An 18,941-nucleotide genomic window follows, 5' to 3' on the forward strand; every position below is an offset into this window, starting at 1 on the left:
AAAACCTAGTGATGGAAAGGAATGTGAAGGTTTTCATCTTGTGTCAACAGGAACAAATGGGCTGATTGTCTTCTATGGTTTTATCTTTCAAGTCTTCCTGCAAAACTCTGAGCAAAGGGTAAATGTCAAAAGGGATTAGGGAGAATGGGAAGAACAGCGTGAAGGGAAGATGGGGAGAATTCTTCAATCAATCTCAGTGTCTCCTTGCTTAGAGGTCATGACTGATCATTTGTACTAACTCTGATCATGCCCATTTCAAGCACTTAGTAGGCAGTACGTCTCCAAATGTTTTGTAGCATTCACAAAAACGAATAACCCATAAGGCATGTTTTGCAGACATTTACATATTATTATTAAACTCAATCTATAGCTACAAACACTTCAGAGTAAGTTAACTGGCACACACAGACTTCAATCAACTTTACAACTCACATAAAAGATGACTTTTTTATTAATTTTCCCTCTTACCATGAAGAAACTTTTATGTGTTTAAGTCAGAAAATGGGCTACATTGTATTCATACTGAAATGACATGCTGCCAAGCTGAAACAGCTTTACAGTGTATTTCATACAACTTAAATGGTCTTTAGGTAATAATTTTATTTCCCTGTTTAACTACCATTACCCCAAAGAAACTACTGGCTTCCCTTTTGTGTTAAGTGAAGAAAATTACTAAAGCTGTCCCTCACATTATTAATTTAGCTTTTTCACTTCCTGCTGCCCAGGCAAAACTTTTTTTAGCTATATAACCTCTACAAAATGTTAATGAATGTTAAATTTTAACTCTGGTGATAGTAAGAAAGACTAGGTTTACTTGTATGGATTGAAAATACTTTTGATTCAAAGTAACCACATAAGTAACACTGTAAACAGTTGAAAATTCCATAATGGCCAGAGCCGTCTGCATAATTTCTGCAGACGTTTTGAAATGAAGCATGTAATTATGTTCGCTATCAGATCTCTAGTCTTTGGCTTTCCCCATACAAACTGAAATTGTGGAACTTCATGCATTGGACATCACAAATACTCAAGCTATTTTTGGCAGCAACATTATTAAGAATGAACAACATTTGCAGTCCAATTACATGCAAATTGGCAAAAGGCAAAAAGCTTTTTGCTAACAGCATCTTTAAAGCGGGCACCCGTATTTCAAGAAGTCCATTCATCAAATGATGCAGAAAGAAGAGAAGACTGCCCTTCCTTCTCCTTCCCTTTCAGTCCAGTTTGCGGTTATAGTCCTGTATTTCCCCTTTGCTACTCCTTCTGATCAGCTCTACACTGATAGCTTCCCATTGGTGTTTTTAAAATTTCTCAGTTCATTACCCAATCCACCTGACCCTTAGAAGATTAAGAACTCATTAAATGGTAGAAAGTTCCTATGAGATTTTGTTCAGCTGGAGAACTAAGCCTCATCCAGAGAAAGAACACACCACGACATTTGAGTTTTATGGCCAAAACCTGAGATCCCTGCAGATCTATCCATTTGGCAGCACATGGCAGAGCTGTTTCAGAGACAGAGTCTAGTGGAAATAGAGAACTGAACTGCAAGGTCATCTGCACAACCAGAGCTACCAGAAAAAAACAGTTGATCCTGAAAGGTCGTAGCATTCCCAAGTTTGGGTAGTCTGCAGCACATTGCAGAGATTAGTTAAGAAGTTTAGACACCAACCTATTAGATGACTCTGCAAGTGGAATTCTTTGAGAAATGGGTTTGTTGGAATCTTGAGAAAATTAATACATTTCTACAAAGCATTTATGTTGCAATTAACTGGAATTCGCTAACAGGAAGAGCAAGCGACTATTCTAGAAACTCCATAACCCTAATGCATAATGCCTATTTTACTACCATACCAAATTTCAGTTTCTTGCCATGCTGTTGATGTTACAGCTAGACATCAATGATTTGGTTTTCAATGTTTTGGGGTTTTTTTAAGAAGAAAGAAAAATAAAAGCAAACTAGAAAGTATTAATTCCAGGAAAGAGGATAGAGTTCATTAACATTTAATGTACACATTGTACATTATTTTACTCATCTGAATCCAAATCACAGCTGTATCATTGCTGCCAGCAGAAAGTAAACTTCAAGTAAAATTTGTGTCACTGTTTATAATTAAACACTGTAACTGCATAGTGGTTTATCAGATATTTTCCTTCTCTCTTATCTTGAAAATGATAAAAACTCAAACTAATTTGATTTTTCCATATTTGCAAATTTTATAATGGACTGAAATCCTGAGGGATTCCACAGCAGATGGATGACAGTGTTATTCTAATTACAACCACCTACAGGTTTAGAAAGCTGTCATTTTTTAAGATAATCGATTTCTCATTTCAAGAAACATGATAAACATTGAATATCTATGCACTGTACTGAATCCACTTTCATGAAAATTGTGGCTTCCCTTCATTAAAATTAAACAACTATTAGAAATTGTTTTTCAGTTTCTCAGACCCAAATTTATTCAACAGAATGGTGGACACACACAAATGCCAAGTGCACATTTGGCTTGCTTAGATGTGCAGCTAGAAAGATGCATCTGGAATATAGTTTACCTTGTAACAAGTCATTAGCTTTACCTAATTCAGAAAAATGTCTCTACTGTTAGAGCAGTTTTAGGATTTAGCTTAAATAGTGTTTACACATACATACATGGAAAAGACACCGTGAAATAACATGGCATTCAATAATTAATTGTTCTCCTTGGAGAAATTCCAACCCTTCATACGCATTAGCATAAAACCCTGGTAAATGTACACAAATCTGATCAATCATTATTCAGCCAGTGAGAAACCTAAATTTAAGTAAATAAGGTTTGATAAAGATTCAACCATGTTGTGTTTGTCCCTTCTGTAACAAACACAGGAAGCATAATACTGACTTGGGTTCTCAAAGTACCTTCCCTGTCTCCACAGGAAGACCACACTGTACGTTTTATTATGCATAAAAGAACATGAAGTGAGTGTAAGTTTAGCCACATCACACACCTAATTCTTACAACCAAACCCTTTTACTATTCCAGAGTGGAGTATGATCATATATTCAATTTTAGAGCCAGATTTTTCTTTCACTTTCATGTTAATCAGTATGAATTTATTGGTCTAAACTAGTTTCCCTGGACAACACTCACTGCTACACTTGTCTGAAAAATGTACCGACATTTTAGTAGCTATCTTCCTGAAAAACTTAGAAGAAATCCTTGATGAAACATACACTGTTTGCCTGAGCAACACTCCTTCCTGAACTGGAGAACTCAGCACAAAAAAAGTCTGTGATAATGGTGTTGCTGATATGGAAAGAAACCATTAAGGCAACAACAGCCCTTTGTCTACATTTTACATCAGTTTCTTACCACCAGACCACTGACTGTCCTTGAGAAGGCTTCTCATTCTCCCATTTCTAAGCTCCTCTTCATTAAAGCACATGGAACGCCATCAGACAACCCTTTACATTTTGGAGCTTTTATTTGAGAACTGAACGGGCAAACTTATCCAGAATTAATGTTCAATAGTGTCTGTATAAGACTAAATGAAAAAAAATATTCAGAAGATAAAAATGGATAGAAAATCTGTCAGGCTCAAGAAAATCAAGACTTGAGGCTTTTACTATGTTATCTTTGTTTTGTTTCTGTGCCTATTCTTTGGGACTTCCTGTTCTAAAAATAACTAATTTAAAGAGTGCAATTGCACAGGATTTTCAAACCTGGTGTTTCTAGAAAGTTTAATTTTAGATAAATAATGTAGTCTCGTTGCCACTGGCACCTAATCAATGGTTCATGGTGAAATCAATGAAGTAGAAGATCCAGGATAAACCTCCCTGCATGTGTTTTAAATCCTAGCTTTGAACAAGAAGTTGAAAAGAGTGGATTGAAACTAAGGTACTCAACATCTAAGTGAACAGAGTATGGACTACTGCTTCCCTTCATTAGAGTTCTTCCACAACAGATGGAAGTACTTAGCTGTACGAGTAAGAAACAGCAGGATGCTGTCTTCGCTGGGCAAGGCATCCACTTGGAGGTTGCACAGTTAGATGTCTGCTCCTTCTCTAGTTAGCTTTTGCCTTATTCAAACAATGTGCATCTTCCTGTTTTTCGAACAGGGAACGCTAAGATAACCTTCAAAAGTTAGGTCTCTGGGCTATACTGTTGTCCAAAGAAATGTGAGATAGGCATTCCCCAAGACAGAAAACTACACCTGGGCCTTCCATATCGTTGGAGATTGTGTGATACTTTGAACTGCAACCTAAAAAGAGATGTGCAGAAAGGAGCAAGAGGGGCAGTCTAGGTGTCAAATAAATCATTTACCTCATGAACACATTATGTGGACTTTTAAAGTAACAATCAAAATCATAACTTGAACTGGTAAGTGTCAGAAATATGTATATAGCAAGTCTTATGACTCCATGAAAAGATTTTTATTGCTTATTATGCCTCCTGAGAAGTTGAAAAGTAAATGACAAACTAATGCAGGACAACAAAAAATCCTTTATGGATCTTTCAAGGAAAAATAAAATAGTGACAAGAAGAACTGTCACTTCAGCAACTCTCTTCATTAAGCAAAGACAGACATTCTCAAATAAAATTAAAAGTATTTCATTAGCAAGCTCTCAGAAGGTAAAGGCCACTACATAAAAGAATAAGATCTTCTAAATTACTAAAGGGGTTTTATTTTGAAACTTCAAAGTCGAATCTGAAGTCTCCAAGGACACTATATTTGCATCCTATGTATGTGAGGATAAAATATCAGTATAAATAACAGGCTCTCCCCAAAGCAGACTTGGTTCTCCAGAGTCAGTGGCAGAGTAAGTACTCAAAATGACTGAACTACAACCTAAGAGAAATGTCCTGGACAGATAGAAAAGAATGAAAGTGCATTTTCCAGCAGGTATTAACAACGCTTCTAAATCTTCTAATTTTGCTAGTCCTTCAAAACATTAAAATGTATTGCTTTATACTCAGAATAAATTAACTTTATCGTTCATCCTTTATTTTTGGCTGTAAAGATAACACCTGCAAAAAACTAATACTCAAGATTACTCTGCCAACAATAGCAGTTCTTTAATAAATTGCATATACCTTTGAGTAATTATATATTATGGGGCTTTCGAAAGGTAAGCCAGATTGCTTATACCATCTTAAACATTTATGCCACCAGCTTTGCAAATGATGCTATAATAATGTCAACAAATACTTTGAATCATTCCCTCACCTGTCCTGCATCTCCATCTTTCCATTACACATACAGAAATGTGAAAGCCCATTGCAAATTATCATCTGTACTGTTTACTTAAGCACATCATCTTTTGCTTCCAAAGTGAGGAAATATCCCACCAGTTAAGTGATGACTTCCTGAGCTGTTAAAGAACATTTTAAACAACTCTCAAAATGCTATAGATACATTTAGAAGGAAAATAATTTAAATATGAAGAGCTGCATGGCAATAAATGATTAGGAAACTGACCTTCATGGTTGCCTGTGCTGAAATAACAATCCAATTGGCTTTCAGAAAGATGTGACACGAACTTTTCAATTAATTCAGCCAAAACTGCAAAAAGTAAAAGCCCATTAAAACATTAGAGGCAACAAACAAAACGTGGAACTACATTACCTAACAAAATGACAATATGTGAGAAAGTAAAGGTATTTGAATACCTGCATGTTTATTCATGATTTTCTGGGGGAACAATTCAAAGCATGCATTGTGCTTCTGCATTCCTAACACCATTCCTACCTTAAATTAATTTTTAATAGTTTTGCTGAAAACATATTCAGTGTAAACGGAAAGAGAATCACATATTGTCTTAATGTTCTCCAAAGATTACTGCAGAATTTGTTACATGGTTTCAACATGAAATGAAAATCAACTACAATTAAACTACAGTATCTTAGCACGTTTGTCTGTGTATGTAAACAGGAAAGAATGTAAAAACAAACAAACAAAAATGCAGCAACCTATATACAACAAGAAACACACGCCAGCCCAAAATGATGCTAACAAAAGTAAATGAAGGGTGGTTACAAATAAAAATTATGTACCACCATGTATGCCATCACAAGATAGAAATTATTCACTTGGAATTAAGCAACAGGAACAGGTACTTTGGGAAATTCTGTATTTTACAATGACTATAATGTTCTTACTCAATTCTTGACATGGAACTTTGAGTGTGCAGACACTGCATAGGTAAGTCAGATGCTGACATCTGGTCACTGTGCAGGTAATCATATCTCTCAGCTTATCAGGATGTTAGTCAGGAAGTCAGTGAGAAATCTCCATGACAAATCATTAGCAAAACCCATTCCTGATTCCTAAATTCTGCAGATTTCAGGATACTGCAACTGAGCAGATCCCACCTTAGAGGTTTAAAGAAAGGATGCAAGGAAGCTGTTACATATACTGCATAGAGGAAGCCTATATTGAGATAAGCCATATTAAGAATTCACAGTAGGAACAATTAACATTTTTAAGAAGCAATGCTGCTATCCCAAAACAGCTGCTGTTGTCATGATAAACAGGATTTAAAGAATTGTAGTATAACTTTTTCACAATAATGCAAAGTAAGGAACTGTATTTAGAGTAATGACTGCTGTTACCCATGAGATTTCTTGTTTTAAGACTGCATGTTACCATTTCCTTGGTAGCACCACAGTTTAATAGCACTGAAGCTTTAGCCCTGGTCCTCCATTCCTGCACATGATTCCATGCACCCACAGGTAGGTTTGCTGGTTTTAGACTGAATGATTCCTCTAACCATTTTCATGGCGAGCTGCACAAACAAGTAAGGCATAACAATCTGTGGTGGAGATGGCAATGGAGGAACCTTTGAACTGGTTTGAACTTTCGTGGAGAAAACTCTTAAACTAGCCTCGCTGACAGGAAAACTAACACAGCACACTGCAGTGCAAGCTCTTCATGCGTGAGGAGGAAGACAGAACCTCCACCCACAGTCCGATGCTTGTTAGTCAGAAAAATAATAAAGAAAAAGATATCATAAAGACAATTAACTCCTTCCAACCGTTAAGTTAATATTTATTAAGTTAATACTGACATTAAATCATGATTATTTTTTTCTTATTAGTTGTCTAAAATATTTACAGAAATTTATTTATATTGAATGCGTCTAGGAAAAGTTTTCAAAAGTTTGAGTTTTGGTATTACTATGTGTTCAGGTTTCAGCTGGGATGGAGTTAATTTTCTTCTCAGTAGCTGGTGCAGTGCTGTGAGTTGGATTTGCGGTGAGAACAATGCTGCCAGCACTGATGGCTTTGGTTGGTGCTGGGTGATGTTTATACTGAGTCAAGGACTTTTCAGTTTCTCAGGCCCTGCCAGCAAGAGGGCTGGAGGGGGACGGGAAACTGGGAGGGGACACAGCCAGGACAGCTGACCTGAACCACCTAAGGAGGTATTCCATACCACGGGATGTCGTGCTGAGTATATAAGCTGGGGGAAGAACAAGTAAGGGGGGGATATCTGGTATTATGGCATTTGTCTTCCCGAGTAACCATTACACACAGTGGAGCCCTGCTCTCCTGGGGATGGCTGAACACCTGCCTGACCATGGGAAGTGCTGAATGAATTCCTTGGTTTGCTTTGCTTTGTGCATGGCTTTTGCTTTACCTATTAAATTGTTCTTATCTCAATCTTCAAGTTTTACATTCCTTTCCGATTCTCCTCCCAACCCCTCTGGGCAAGTGGCATTGAGCGAGCAGCTGCGTGGTGCAGCCAGGGTTAAACCATGACACTGTGTTGATGGGTGAGGCAAAGGGGAAAAAAGTTTCACTACAACAGCTAAACTTGGATTTATAGTTAGAGTAGCCAACTTCAGCAATCACAAAATTAATTTTGCATTGCAAAGGACTACTAAATCAAAGAAAACATTACATGTGTAATTTATATTCTTATGAATTTTTATGGAGAGAAGAAACGGCTAATTAAACATAATATAGCTATTTTTAAACCTAGTTAATAAACCACACGGGACTAGCAAAAGGCAGTTTCATAGAAGAGTAACAGTTTATTCATTTTGTGAGAATAAAGAAAATAAATAATCTCACTAATCTTCACTAATATGCTTAGTGGAATTTGGTCAACAAACAATATCACAACTATTTGTGTAAAATGAGCAAATATGTCTATACCTGGATCAGTAGATAGCAAAACCAAGAAATTAAAATTTGTAACTAGCTAGATGTTTACTGTATGACTATTAGTACTGTCACTCCATTGTAGAATCGTAGAATCATTTAGGTTGGAAAAGACCTTTGAGATCATCAAGCCCAACCATTAACCCAGGACTGCCATCACTACAAGTCCATCTAACATCTAACTAACCCAAGACCATCACTACACCATGCCACTAAGCACCACATCTATGCATTTTTTAAACACCTCCACAGACAGTGATTCCACCACTTCCCTGGGCAGCCTGTTCCAATGCTTCACCACACTTCCAGTTAAAAATATTTTTCCTGATATCTAGTCTAAACCTCCCCTAGCATAAACTAAGTCCATTTCTTCTTGTCCTGTCACTTGTTATCTGAGAGAAGACCTACCCCCACCTGCCTACCACCTCCTTCCAGATAGTTGTAGAGAGTTATAAGGTCTCCTTGAATCTCCTCCAGGCTAAACAACCCCAGCTCCCTCAGCCACTCCTCATAACACTTGTGCTCCAGACCCCTCACCAGCTTCATTGCCCTTCTCTGGAAAAGCTCCAGCACCTCTGCATCCATCTTGCAGTGAGGGGCCCGAAACTGAACACAGTATCCGAGGAGCAGCCTCACCGGTGCCAAGTACAGCGGGACGATCACTGCTCTACTCCTGCTGGACACACTCTTTCTCATACAAGCCAGGATGCTGTTGGCCTTCTTGGCCACCTGGGCACACTGCTGGCTCATACTCAGTCAGTCGACCAACACCCCCAGGTCCTTTTCTTCTGGGCAGCTTTCCAGCCACTCTGCCCCAGGCCTGTAGTGTTACATGGGGTTGTTGTGACCCAGGTGCAGGGCCCAGCACTTCTCCATGTTGAACCTCATAAAATTGGCCTCAGCCCATCAGTCCAGCCTGCCCAGATCCCCCCGCAGAGCCTTCCTGCCATGAAGCAGATCAACACTTCCCCCCAGCTTGAGCAAGTGCAAGCTTACTGAGGGTGCACTCAATCCCCTTGTCCAGATCACTGATAAAGACATTAAAAAGAACTGGCCCCGTATGCCATACTATAATAAGAAACAGCAACTAAAAAGACTAAAATAGCACATAATTCAGAAAATTTAAAACCAAATCAGAACATTGTACACCTCTTCCCTTTTTGTTGGAAGGCATCCACATGCTTGACTTAGCAGTCAAATATTACAGTTCAGTGCTTGAGTTAACAGAAGTGACAGCTCAAGTGCTAAGCAGTTTTTTGAAACCAAAGCATTAACTTTACTTCCACCATTTGAAAGTATTCATCTAAGTGCCTTTGATCTTTGAAAAGCTTTTAATCAAGTCTTAAGAGAGGAAGAAACATGCGTAAGAATTTATCAAAAAAAATGTGGTTAATACATAAATAGAGGGTTTTCACAGCATGCTATCCCTTTCAAAAGAATGTCCAGGTGAAATGACAAGTAGTTACTTTAATTTTTGTCTTTCAATACTAAATCATTTAGCTGCCTTTGGACACTCCCTGAAAATCTTTATAAGGGAACTGGCTCAGTGATTTTTCCTTTAACTGGAAAAGTAGACAAAAGCAATTTAGGAAAGTTCATTGTATAGTATAGTCAGTATTGTTGTAAAAGCCCACATTCTCCTGCAGAGGTTATGTTCAGAGGTAGACCAACTCAGTGAAAATGTTGATTTTCTTAAATTATGGTAGCTTGGCTGTATTAACATTGAAGTTTTTAAGAGACTGGCAATTACCTCATGCAAATTTAATCCACACATCCAAAATAAAGGGGATTTTAATGTAGGAGTGTGTAATCATATACAAAATAAATGAAAGGGCTTTAAAATTCCCTAAATGATTGCAGTATGCTCATAAAACAGCTGAATTCCTGCAGGATTATTTTTTTCCCCTTGAAGAACTAATGTACAAAAGGAAGGTATTGAAAATGGCTTCTGAACTGCATAAGAACACTAATTAAAAAAATTCATGTGATTAAAACTGTTTGAATAGGTAACCACCATGAGAGGTTATCTAATTTCTACTCTGAAAGGTTTAAGCCAGAAAGGTCAAAAACTGTGAAAACCATCAGATTTTTCTAGGTCCTCTAATGTCAGTATTATTGGATCATATTCTACACCAACTCACAGATGCTTCAGAGGAGTTTAAAAGAAAAAAACACTTTCTTAAGAGTTAAAAGTAGTCCTGCTTGACTTGTGTTAATGGTTAAAAATTCAAGAGTGAAAACCTTGGACAGCTGACTTATTTGTAAGAGTACTGTCAGAAATTTTCAACTCCATTGACCATACTTCAGTTCAATAAATCTATGAAAAACATAGCTGGCAATTCCATTCTTAATGGCAACAATAAGGAGGAAATTTTTGAATTCCTAAGATAATAGGAGAGACTTTCAATTACTGCATATTGTAATGGCAAAGGAACAACCTGTGTTTTCTTTGAAAAGAAGAAAACAAGAAAATAAAGATTCTAACAGTGCTTCCATTAGAGATGAAGGTTGCATATCTTACAACAAGATACTTATATCTTCTTTACTAATGGAAAAAACAGCCTTTCAAATCCTAATCAAATGTTATAATCATCACACACACGCATGCACGTTCACGTGCATTTACGCTGCTTACAGGATATTCCTATGAAGTTGCTCCAAACTGGTCTGGGGACAGAAGAAAGAAGTTTTGATCTGCAATTGTTCTTCCTGCGTAACGTGTAAAAACCCACTGTTCCACCCTAATTCTGAAACAAGCTTCCTGGAAAAATCAAGGACATAAAAAGGTAAACATCTTTTTTTGTATTATTCTAAAAACCTCTTCTGTGAACGCAGTATTTTTACATTGGTCATACTAAAGAATGAGAGCAGACCACAGACCACAGACAAAGATCTGAGTGATCTTTGAGGTAGAAAATTTAGTCCATATTTTAGAAGAGTAAATGGAGCTTAGAGAATCTATATTCTTCTTAAAGAGAAGAATAGGCGCCTCTGAGAGTCAAGTCAGAATGGCGATCTAATGCAGTTACCCCATTTGTCTTTTTGAAACTACAGCCTAGATAATCCTCTGTCACAAGCTGTATATCTTGATATAAGCTACATTTACAATGCCTGATTAGGCTATTCTGATAAACTGCCAAAGTTTAGCATTTTGTTATCCCGAATAAAAAAAACCACAACCACACACAACAGTCATACCTACTGAAAATACTCCTCTTTTTGGTTCTTCATTGCATGGGGCAAGTTCTGCAGTTACTTTCAACATTTTGCAGCAATTGCTAAAGTATGCAGCACAAAAACACCAGAAACAAGACACTGCCTCTTGAGTATTCATTGTCAGCAGGTTTGGACAGAGCTACCTCAGACGATGCAGAGCTCACAAAGAATTAATGGATTCCAGAACACTATGTTGATCATAACGACTCTGCTTTCATCAACCATTTCACTTGTAAAAACTGAAGAAAAATCCTGTGTTTGCCAGTAAGTTCTCATATGCAATTTCAAGAGCTGCTATGCTTTTCATATCTTTGAAGTCATCAATAGCTGCTGACACTAAAAGAATAACGGCCTAAAGATTAGAATTATCTATATGCCTCCCACATGTATTTTTTGTGTTTGTTTTTTAAGTGAGAACCATTTGGAGGTAAATTAATAGGCCCTAAAGAATACTGGTGATCTAAGTCCAGATTTCTGATGGAGATGTGCCATGGAAACGGGATAACTCCAGGTAGCAAGTAATTTTAGCTGAGTTTACTACCCCTATCCATATCCACATATGGATATAAAGCTCAAGGAGAATGATTAGAATTTGAGGACTGAGTATCTGTCATTATGAAGGGAAGAATGTTAGCATATTATATGATCTCTGCAACACCCTTAATTTCTCTTACTTAGGGTTTAAAGTCTCCTAAGAGGGAAGATTAAGGATGTTGAATCTGCCCAGACAGGAAAGAGGTCAGCTGCTGATATAACATTGACGTCAGCTGCTGATACAACATTAACTGGGAACACATAAAAAAGAAGTTGCTGAGGTTGAAAACAACAGAAATGCCTTCTGCCATACCTGAAGGACAGGAAGAGTGAGACAACTGAAAAAGGCATGGATAAAATAGTCAAGTAGAGACATGGTTCAAAAAAACCAAAAACCACCTCCCAATCACATGAACAATTTGAACATGCAATATACTAAGCCTAGATTCACACGGACTAATTTTCTAGTCAAATCCAAGCTATTTCTCACAGGAGTTGATTTGTCTCTTTCTCTTCCTGCCAAAGCTCAGATGCCAATACACAGAAAGCTCCTACCTAGATGTACTGAAGATGCTTCAGGGAGGACACAAGTATTGCAAAGAGTAGTTCGAAAGGGGCCAAGACTTAACCTGACCAAGGGCTTTATCCATAGTTCTCTAGCTGACCTAAGTGACCCAAAGATATATGCAAAGCCACTCAACAACAAGTAGCTGTAACTCTAGCATCGACAAAGAACCCCTTTGTCTTAGCTTATTGCACTTAGAACAACAGAATTTAGAAGGTGGCTGTCTACAGGATGTTCTCCTTTCAGATGGCCAGTCCTACCACACTAAAAGACATACAATCCTGAGAAGTTTTGCATCTTCTGTTAGCAGTTCAATAAAGGCATTTAAAACTGGATCTTGATGTTTGACCACAGAAAGTACTTAAAAACTATAGTCAGAGGTCATGCTTTAGCAGAGAAAATGCCAATCTAGGGATGAAGAAGGACATTCTCAAAAGCAATGTGATACGACAGCGTTTAGCACAAAAACATTGACCAAGTCAATGTCATGGTAATCAACACCAGAGGAGTGAATTCAAGATATTGATACTATACAGTTTGCTCAAGGATTTTCTGATGGAGTTCAAGCAGGTTCTACAGATTCAGCATCTGGTAATCCTGACACTAAATCACAAAATATTTTAAAAATCAATACACACTACACTATACAGTCATTGGATCCAGTTCATCTTTGCTGATTTTGTTCTGGTTCAACTGCTGTCAATGTTAATCTCCCTTACAAAGGGCACAGTACAGGAAGTGTATGTATGCATCTTTGTTCTCTAATCCTTGGAGTTTGCTCCATCTGTAACTACAGAGAAAGTTTTGATTTCTTGGAATCTGGACGGAAGCTTCTTAGTGCTCTAAAATCGGGGAGGGCTTCACATGCTACAAAAGATACATAGCAGCACAGCTGGCCCTCATAAAATAGTTTCAGTGAACATGATGTTGCCTCAAACCACACAGCAGATATTTTGCTGCTTCTGAAATATCTTGAAGCAGATATGCACCATTTGAACAGCTTTGCATCCACCTTAAATTACCAAGTACTTACACTGAGTTTATCATATTACTATCCTTTTGCAGGATGATTTTATTTATTTGGTATTTCATTATGATATTCTGTGTCTATCTTCATATTTGCTTTTTTGTATGGTTTGTGAAATCACTTGCATAAGTTCCTGTGAGGCTTAACATTTCCACAGACACATTCTTGCTGATTTTTACTACCAGTTCCATCTCAGCTGGAAACAGTTATCCAGAACCAAGCATAATTTTTTGCTTTGGGTTAACAAATCTTAATGACTCTCTTTAATTCCTCATTATAGCTTCTGGTACCTCCACAGTTGCAGAAAACAACCCTAATGTGTTTTGAGACTGTGTAAGGATAGCTACAAAGCACAAAAGGAAATACTTTTTCTTTGGAAGCCACCTACTTTAAATGTATGTTCTGTTTTTTTGTAAAAGTGTGTTTTTTCAACAAACAATTCCTTTTAGATGCAGGAAGACAGACTAACAATTTTCAATGAAAAATTCATATAATCCAAGAAGAGATCAGTCTAGAAAATACTAAATTATTTGTGCTTCACAACATATAACATCAAAAAATCTTTCACTGATCTACTAGATCAGTCATACAAGAGAAGTAAACACACAATTTTGCTAGAAAAATCTAGGGTTTTCTTAATGGCTACTCTTCAACTTATTTTTCTTATACTGGCAGAAGCTCATATAAAATACATTCAGTTATTTCTGAATGGTTATGAATCTCTGTTTACCTGTTTCACAAAGCTGCCTGAATATATGCATTTGTGGACATGTACAATATAGTGTATAAGTGGATATATGCCCTCTATACCAATATATATGTATTCTGTCTACACACATGTTCTTCCAAACAGAAGGGGAAAGCTCTGACTAATTTACAATCAGCTAAGATTATACACTCAAGGTTGTTTCAAAAAATAATAAGAACAGAAAGCTCAGAATTTAGAAACATTCAATAATTACTGACTTTAACTACGTTATACAAATGTCAAATTTCTTATTAACTATTTTAATACTAAATTAGTTCCTGTATAAATGACTCCATTAAGGCTTCTGAAACCATTTTATACTTTTGTGTTGCTATGTAATTTATCATAGAATTCAGGTCTCATGTAAACCATAAATGCTGGGTTACTTTGATCCCATAGTTCATCTGCCTTCACTGCCAGTTGTGTTTATTCCTTACCTGAAGAATTTAAAGGGAAACCTTTGGCACCTGTGAACAAAAAGTCAGACTACAACTGACCATCTGACCATAACCAGAATTCTTACAGAAATGGAAGCCAACAGTTTCTGAAAACACCTAACTTCTTTATTGCTACATAAGTTTATATATTACAAGTGAGTTACCACATCTGATTTCTGATGATTTATGTCACATGGGTGATCACTTGCTTTTGTTTTGGCAATGCTCCTGCATGAGCATGCTCTTCACTAGGATGAAGAAAAATCTTGAGTGTGTTCTTTGATGTTTAGAATGGCTTAATTCTGTAAAGTTTTACTGAATTTGGCCATTAATACAATTTCTCAACCCTACAATTTCTCAACCCATCTTAAAGTCATTCACTGATCTCTGGGAAATGTGTTTTCTCTCAGGCTCTCTTTTCCATTTTCTCAGCATCTCAACAATGGACCCTTTAGAGAACTGAAACACTTATATTTGAGCCCTGTTTCTGCATCAAATTTCAGAGCCAACACAGAGAGATGACAGACATAAGAGAGAAAAATAGGACATCAGGCATAAATCTTTTTTTCTCAGGAAAATCCCATTGAAATAGTTTTCATATTCAACACAAAATTATTGACTAATTGTATAGATAATGTAATCCTCAATGAAACTTTAAAGAACAGTTGCTTGCCAGTGGCCTTCTGTTTTGCTTGCTCTGTCAAACTCAGTACGTCCTACTCACCCGTTCCACTGATGATATCTGGTCTGGCTTTCATAACTTTGCAGAACTCTTGCCTACAAATTTCTGTCCCTCCAGTTTGCTTCTCTGGACTTTTCAAGAGTGATAGAAGCTTGTCAAGATCTTTATCTAGAAGAAATTAAAAATAAGTGTTATTCTGTAATTATAATCCTGGCTCTTTTTTTATTATTTTTCTTTCTGTTTTTTTTAAACTTACTATATAAATCATAAGAAGCTATTAGTAACAGTGTATCATAGAAACAAGTAGATGCATTCAGAAAGAACCTAGAAAGCATTTCAATGAAAAACAGGAAAGTCAGATGCAGCTGAAAGCCCTGTCATTGCATAGTAATTTTGGCAGACTTCATACCTTAGAAAGAAAAGACTAAATAAATATCCCTTATCTTATGACAATTAAACTGGAGAAGCAGTCCTAAAGCTGATGGCATTCTGCTTTATACAGAACAGAAATATTCATTCTATTTACTGCTGGGTTTTGAACATTTAAGACATTACTGAGTTACATTTTATAACTCCCCTAAAGGTATTACTCCTGTGTCCTGAAGTGATATAAACTGGAAAGACATTTTAAAGAAAGTAGTTTTGTATTTCCATGTAATTTCACCACTTTGACAATCTAAAATAGAAAACAGGCAAAGATCTTCCACCAAATATCATTGGTTTAACAATAAAACTGTGAAGTGGCAGTACTGATTTGTGCAAAATTAAATGGAGCATGATAAGACAGCAACGTAACAGTGTTCGATAGAAAATCTCTGCTTCCTTCTGCAAGTAGGTTTCCTTCAGATGCTTCTACTTTGGACAGATATTATGGCATGTATGTGTATACTTTCAGGTTGCTAGACATACCTATTGAATAAATGTTGTTAAAATATATTGGGCTGCCCATACTAAAAGAATTCTTGTAATAGCTTTGCTGCTGATCTCCAGCATTTCCTAACTTCAGCTGAAGGACTTAAAATTGGACCAAAAGGTTACTAAAGTATACTTTTGCACCCCCCCAACATTTTCCAGCCCAGGGCCACAGGCTCCTTGTTGGTGCTGTCAGAGGCTGCAACAATATAATTCAGACATTTTCTAACTTCTGAACACTTGACTTTTTACCTGAGCACTATTAAAACAGTCTTTTGGTATAATTGTTATGTATGAGGCAAAAATGTATCAGATAACGTTTTTCATGATATGTTCAGCTTGCTTATAAAACAAATCTGTGGAACAGTTTACAAAAAAATCCTTATGAAAGGTTTCTTTTAAATGCAAAGAAAGTATTCCAAAGATTGCTCCTTACTGTTACTCTTACCTTCTTATTAAAGACACATTCTCTCTTTACAATAGGGAGACAAGACTTCAAAATTAAAATTGCCATTGATGCTATGACAAAAGGACAATAAATATGTTCTCTTCTCTTTTGGCTAAAAGTGATTTTCCCCCACCCTCTATTTTCTACTAACTTAAAGGAAATTACACATAATTTACCAATTTTCTAGAATAAAATATTACAGGCTGAGGCAGTAAATTTCCCAGCTAGCTGGATCTCACAGAGGCTGGAAAACGTTACCATGAACCATAGTAACAAATGTAGAATGATCATGTGTAATCATACACAAAAATGTTAAGTTGGCTTTCAACAATATGATGTCTGTACTTAAAGCCTTAAGAATTTTTTACTTAAACACCTTCTGCAACCAAAATGTCTGTCTTCAAATTCACACTGAACAATGAATATCAGCAAGCTATCATGACATATGATGACAGAGCACACTGAATAATATATGCAGGGTAGCAATTAAAATAATGCATACATATGCTTTGGCAGATCACAGAGAAAATAATTTCTTCCTATATGCAACATTTGTTTAAAATATGCTAATATATTGGGAAGGGCTGACTATTCAAATTCTGTTTTTCTGAAGGCAGAGCAAATTTCAAGTTCAAATGCCAAGTCATTTCATAAAGTAATTATATGCAAGATAAAACAGATCAAACTCAGTTTTCTAACAGAGAATACTGACTCCTACAAACTGGAAACAATCAATTGGACTGCCTCTCCTCAAGCAACTTGGTTGCTAGAGTACTTGATGCTAGTATGAAATGTTTTCTCATCAACTTGGGGGGAAACATAAAGGCATTATCTGTGATAAGGTAAAAACATATGCATTCACTCCAGCTGTGCGCAATCCCTTTGCTATGAGACCATGCAGTTCCCATCATTGCAAAAGGATCATAGTCTACACTGCTACTAACTATCCACTAATGTGATAAAGGTTCTTTACACCTTGCAAGCTCTTCTTTGTTCTGTTTCTACATTTTGGACACTATAGAAATGAATTCTGTCACAAAAGTTGACTTGATTAAAGATTCAACAACTGTTTTAGTCAGTTTATTTATGGCTATTTAGAATATTTGCTGTTACTTTTACTTCTTCATAGTATTTTTTTTTTCATCAAAACTTAATTGTTTCCACAAACAAAATATTATTTTCAAATTGTCTTATTCCTTTAAGATGATTAGAATCTTTTCAACAGAATTACAATATTGCATATAATTTATTGTAAGCTGATCTAAAGACCTTAATGATTTATAATCAGTAAATTGTCTCCCTGACATTGTAATTTATTATACAAGACACAGTATTTCCAAAGAAGCTTATTATAGTAACTTATTTATCATTAATAATTATTTCAAATTATTTAACCTGAAATCCTTTGTTACCCTCAATATCTTTCCAAATAACAAGCACTGATGCTTAGAACAGTTCATGTGAGTATGAAAATTTAATGTGAAGGATTTACTCTTAAAGTATTATTAGTAAGATTTCTAGTTCTTTCGCTGCCCTTTTCTACTATTTATATAACAGATGAAGACTGGGGAAAATCTTAGAACTGCAGAGCAACACTCCTCTACAAGTTAAGTGGTTATTTTACTTCCTAAAGGATTGTATTAATTCAGTTTGGCAGACAAGGATCAGAGACTACAAGCTGAGATTTAATCAGTCAATTTACCAAACAGGGCCCAGGGTGAAACTGATTCCCCTGAAGGAAACAAAACTACTAAAAAAAAAATTCCCCCAATAATTTCAAGAACAAAGGATTTCAAGATCATGGCCCACCCATCTATGCTGTGTCCTTTGGGCTTCTTGATTTGACCCCTACTTTCTTTGCAGTTTGTCTCTAACATTCTTCCTCTCCTACAGGTTTTACAAAATTAAATCTTCATTTTATGATTGTTGAAATGCACACAATGCTAGTGTGTAGCAGCGTCAACGCATCCATAATTGCACTGTTTAAATGTGTAACCTTTCACAATGTTACCTTATAACAATAGGATAAGGAAATAAAGATTGTAGTATTACAGTCTTTTCTGAAACTTTGCTAAAGACCATGGACTTTTCTGCCTAAGGTTCCCCTGGGAAGGTAGTATTTAATAAAAAAGGAACTTAAGCAACTTCAAATACATATCAACTAGAACTAATGCAGATACATGTTTTGCCATCAAAACAGGGACAGGCAAGCAATCTGCTGAGAATAAGAA

At 36.4% G+C, this 18,941-nt stretch overlaps 1 protein-coding gene across 2 annotated transcripts in view; it reads right to left on the minus strand.

The window, feature by feature from the left end:
* The window catches only part of TBC1D32 (TBC1 domain family member 32), an 84,258-nt gene that overhangs the window by 14,096 nt on the left and 51,221 nt on the right, over window positions 1–18,941 (minus strand). For both annotated transcript variants that reach the window (XM_037392409.1, XM_037392410.1), the window contains exons 27-28: window positions 15,393–15,518; window positions 5,458–5,541 (exon numbers count right to left, since the gene is read on the minus strand). In XM_037392409.1, coding sequence (XP_037248306.1) covers window positions 5,458–5,541; window positions 15,393–15,518 — 210 coding nt within the window. The remainder of the gene's footprint in view (window positions 1–5,457; window positions 5,542–15,392; window positions 15,519–18,941) is intronic.

Source organism: Falco rusticolus, chromosome 6 (assembly GCF_015220075.1).
Source record: "Falco rusticolus isolate bFalRus1 chromosome 6, bFalRus1.pri, whole genome shotgun sequence".
NCBI classification, from domain to species: domain Eukaryota; kingdom Metazoa; phylum Chordata; class Aves; order Falconiformes; family Falconidae; genus Falco; species Falco rusticolus.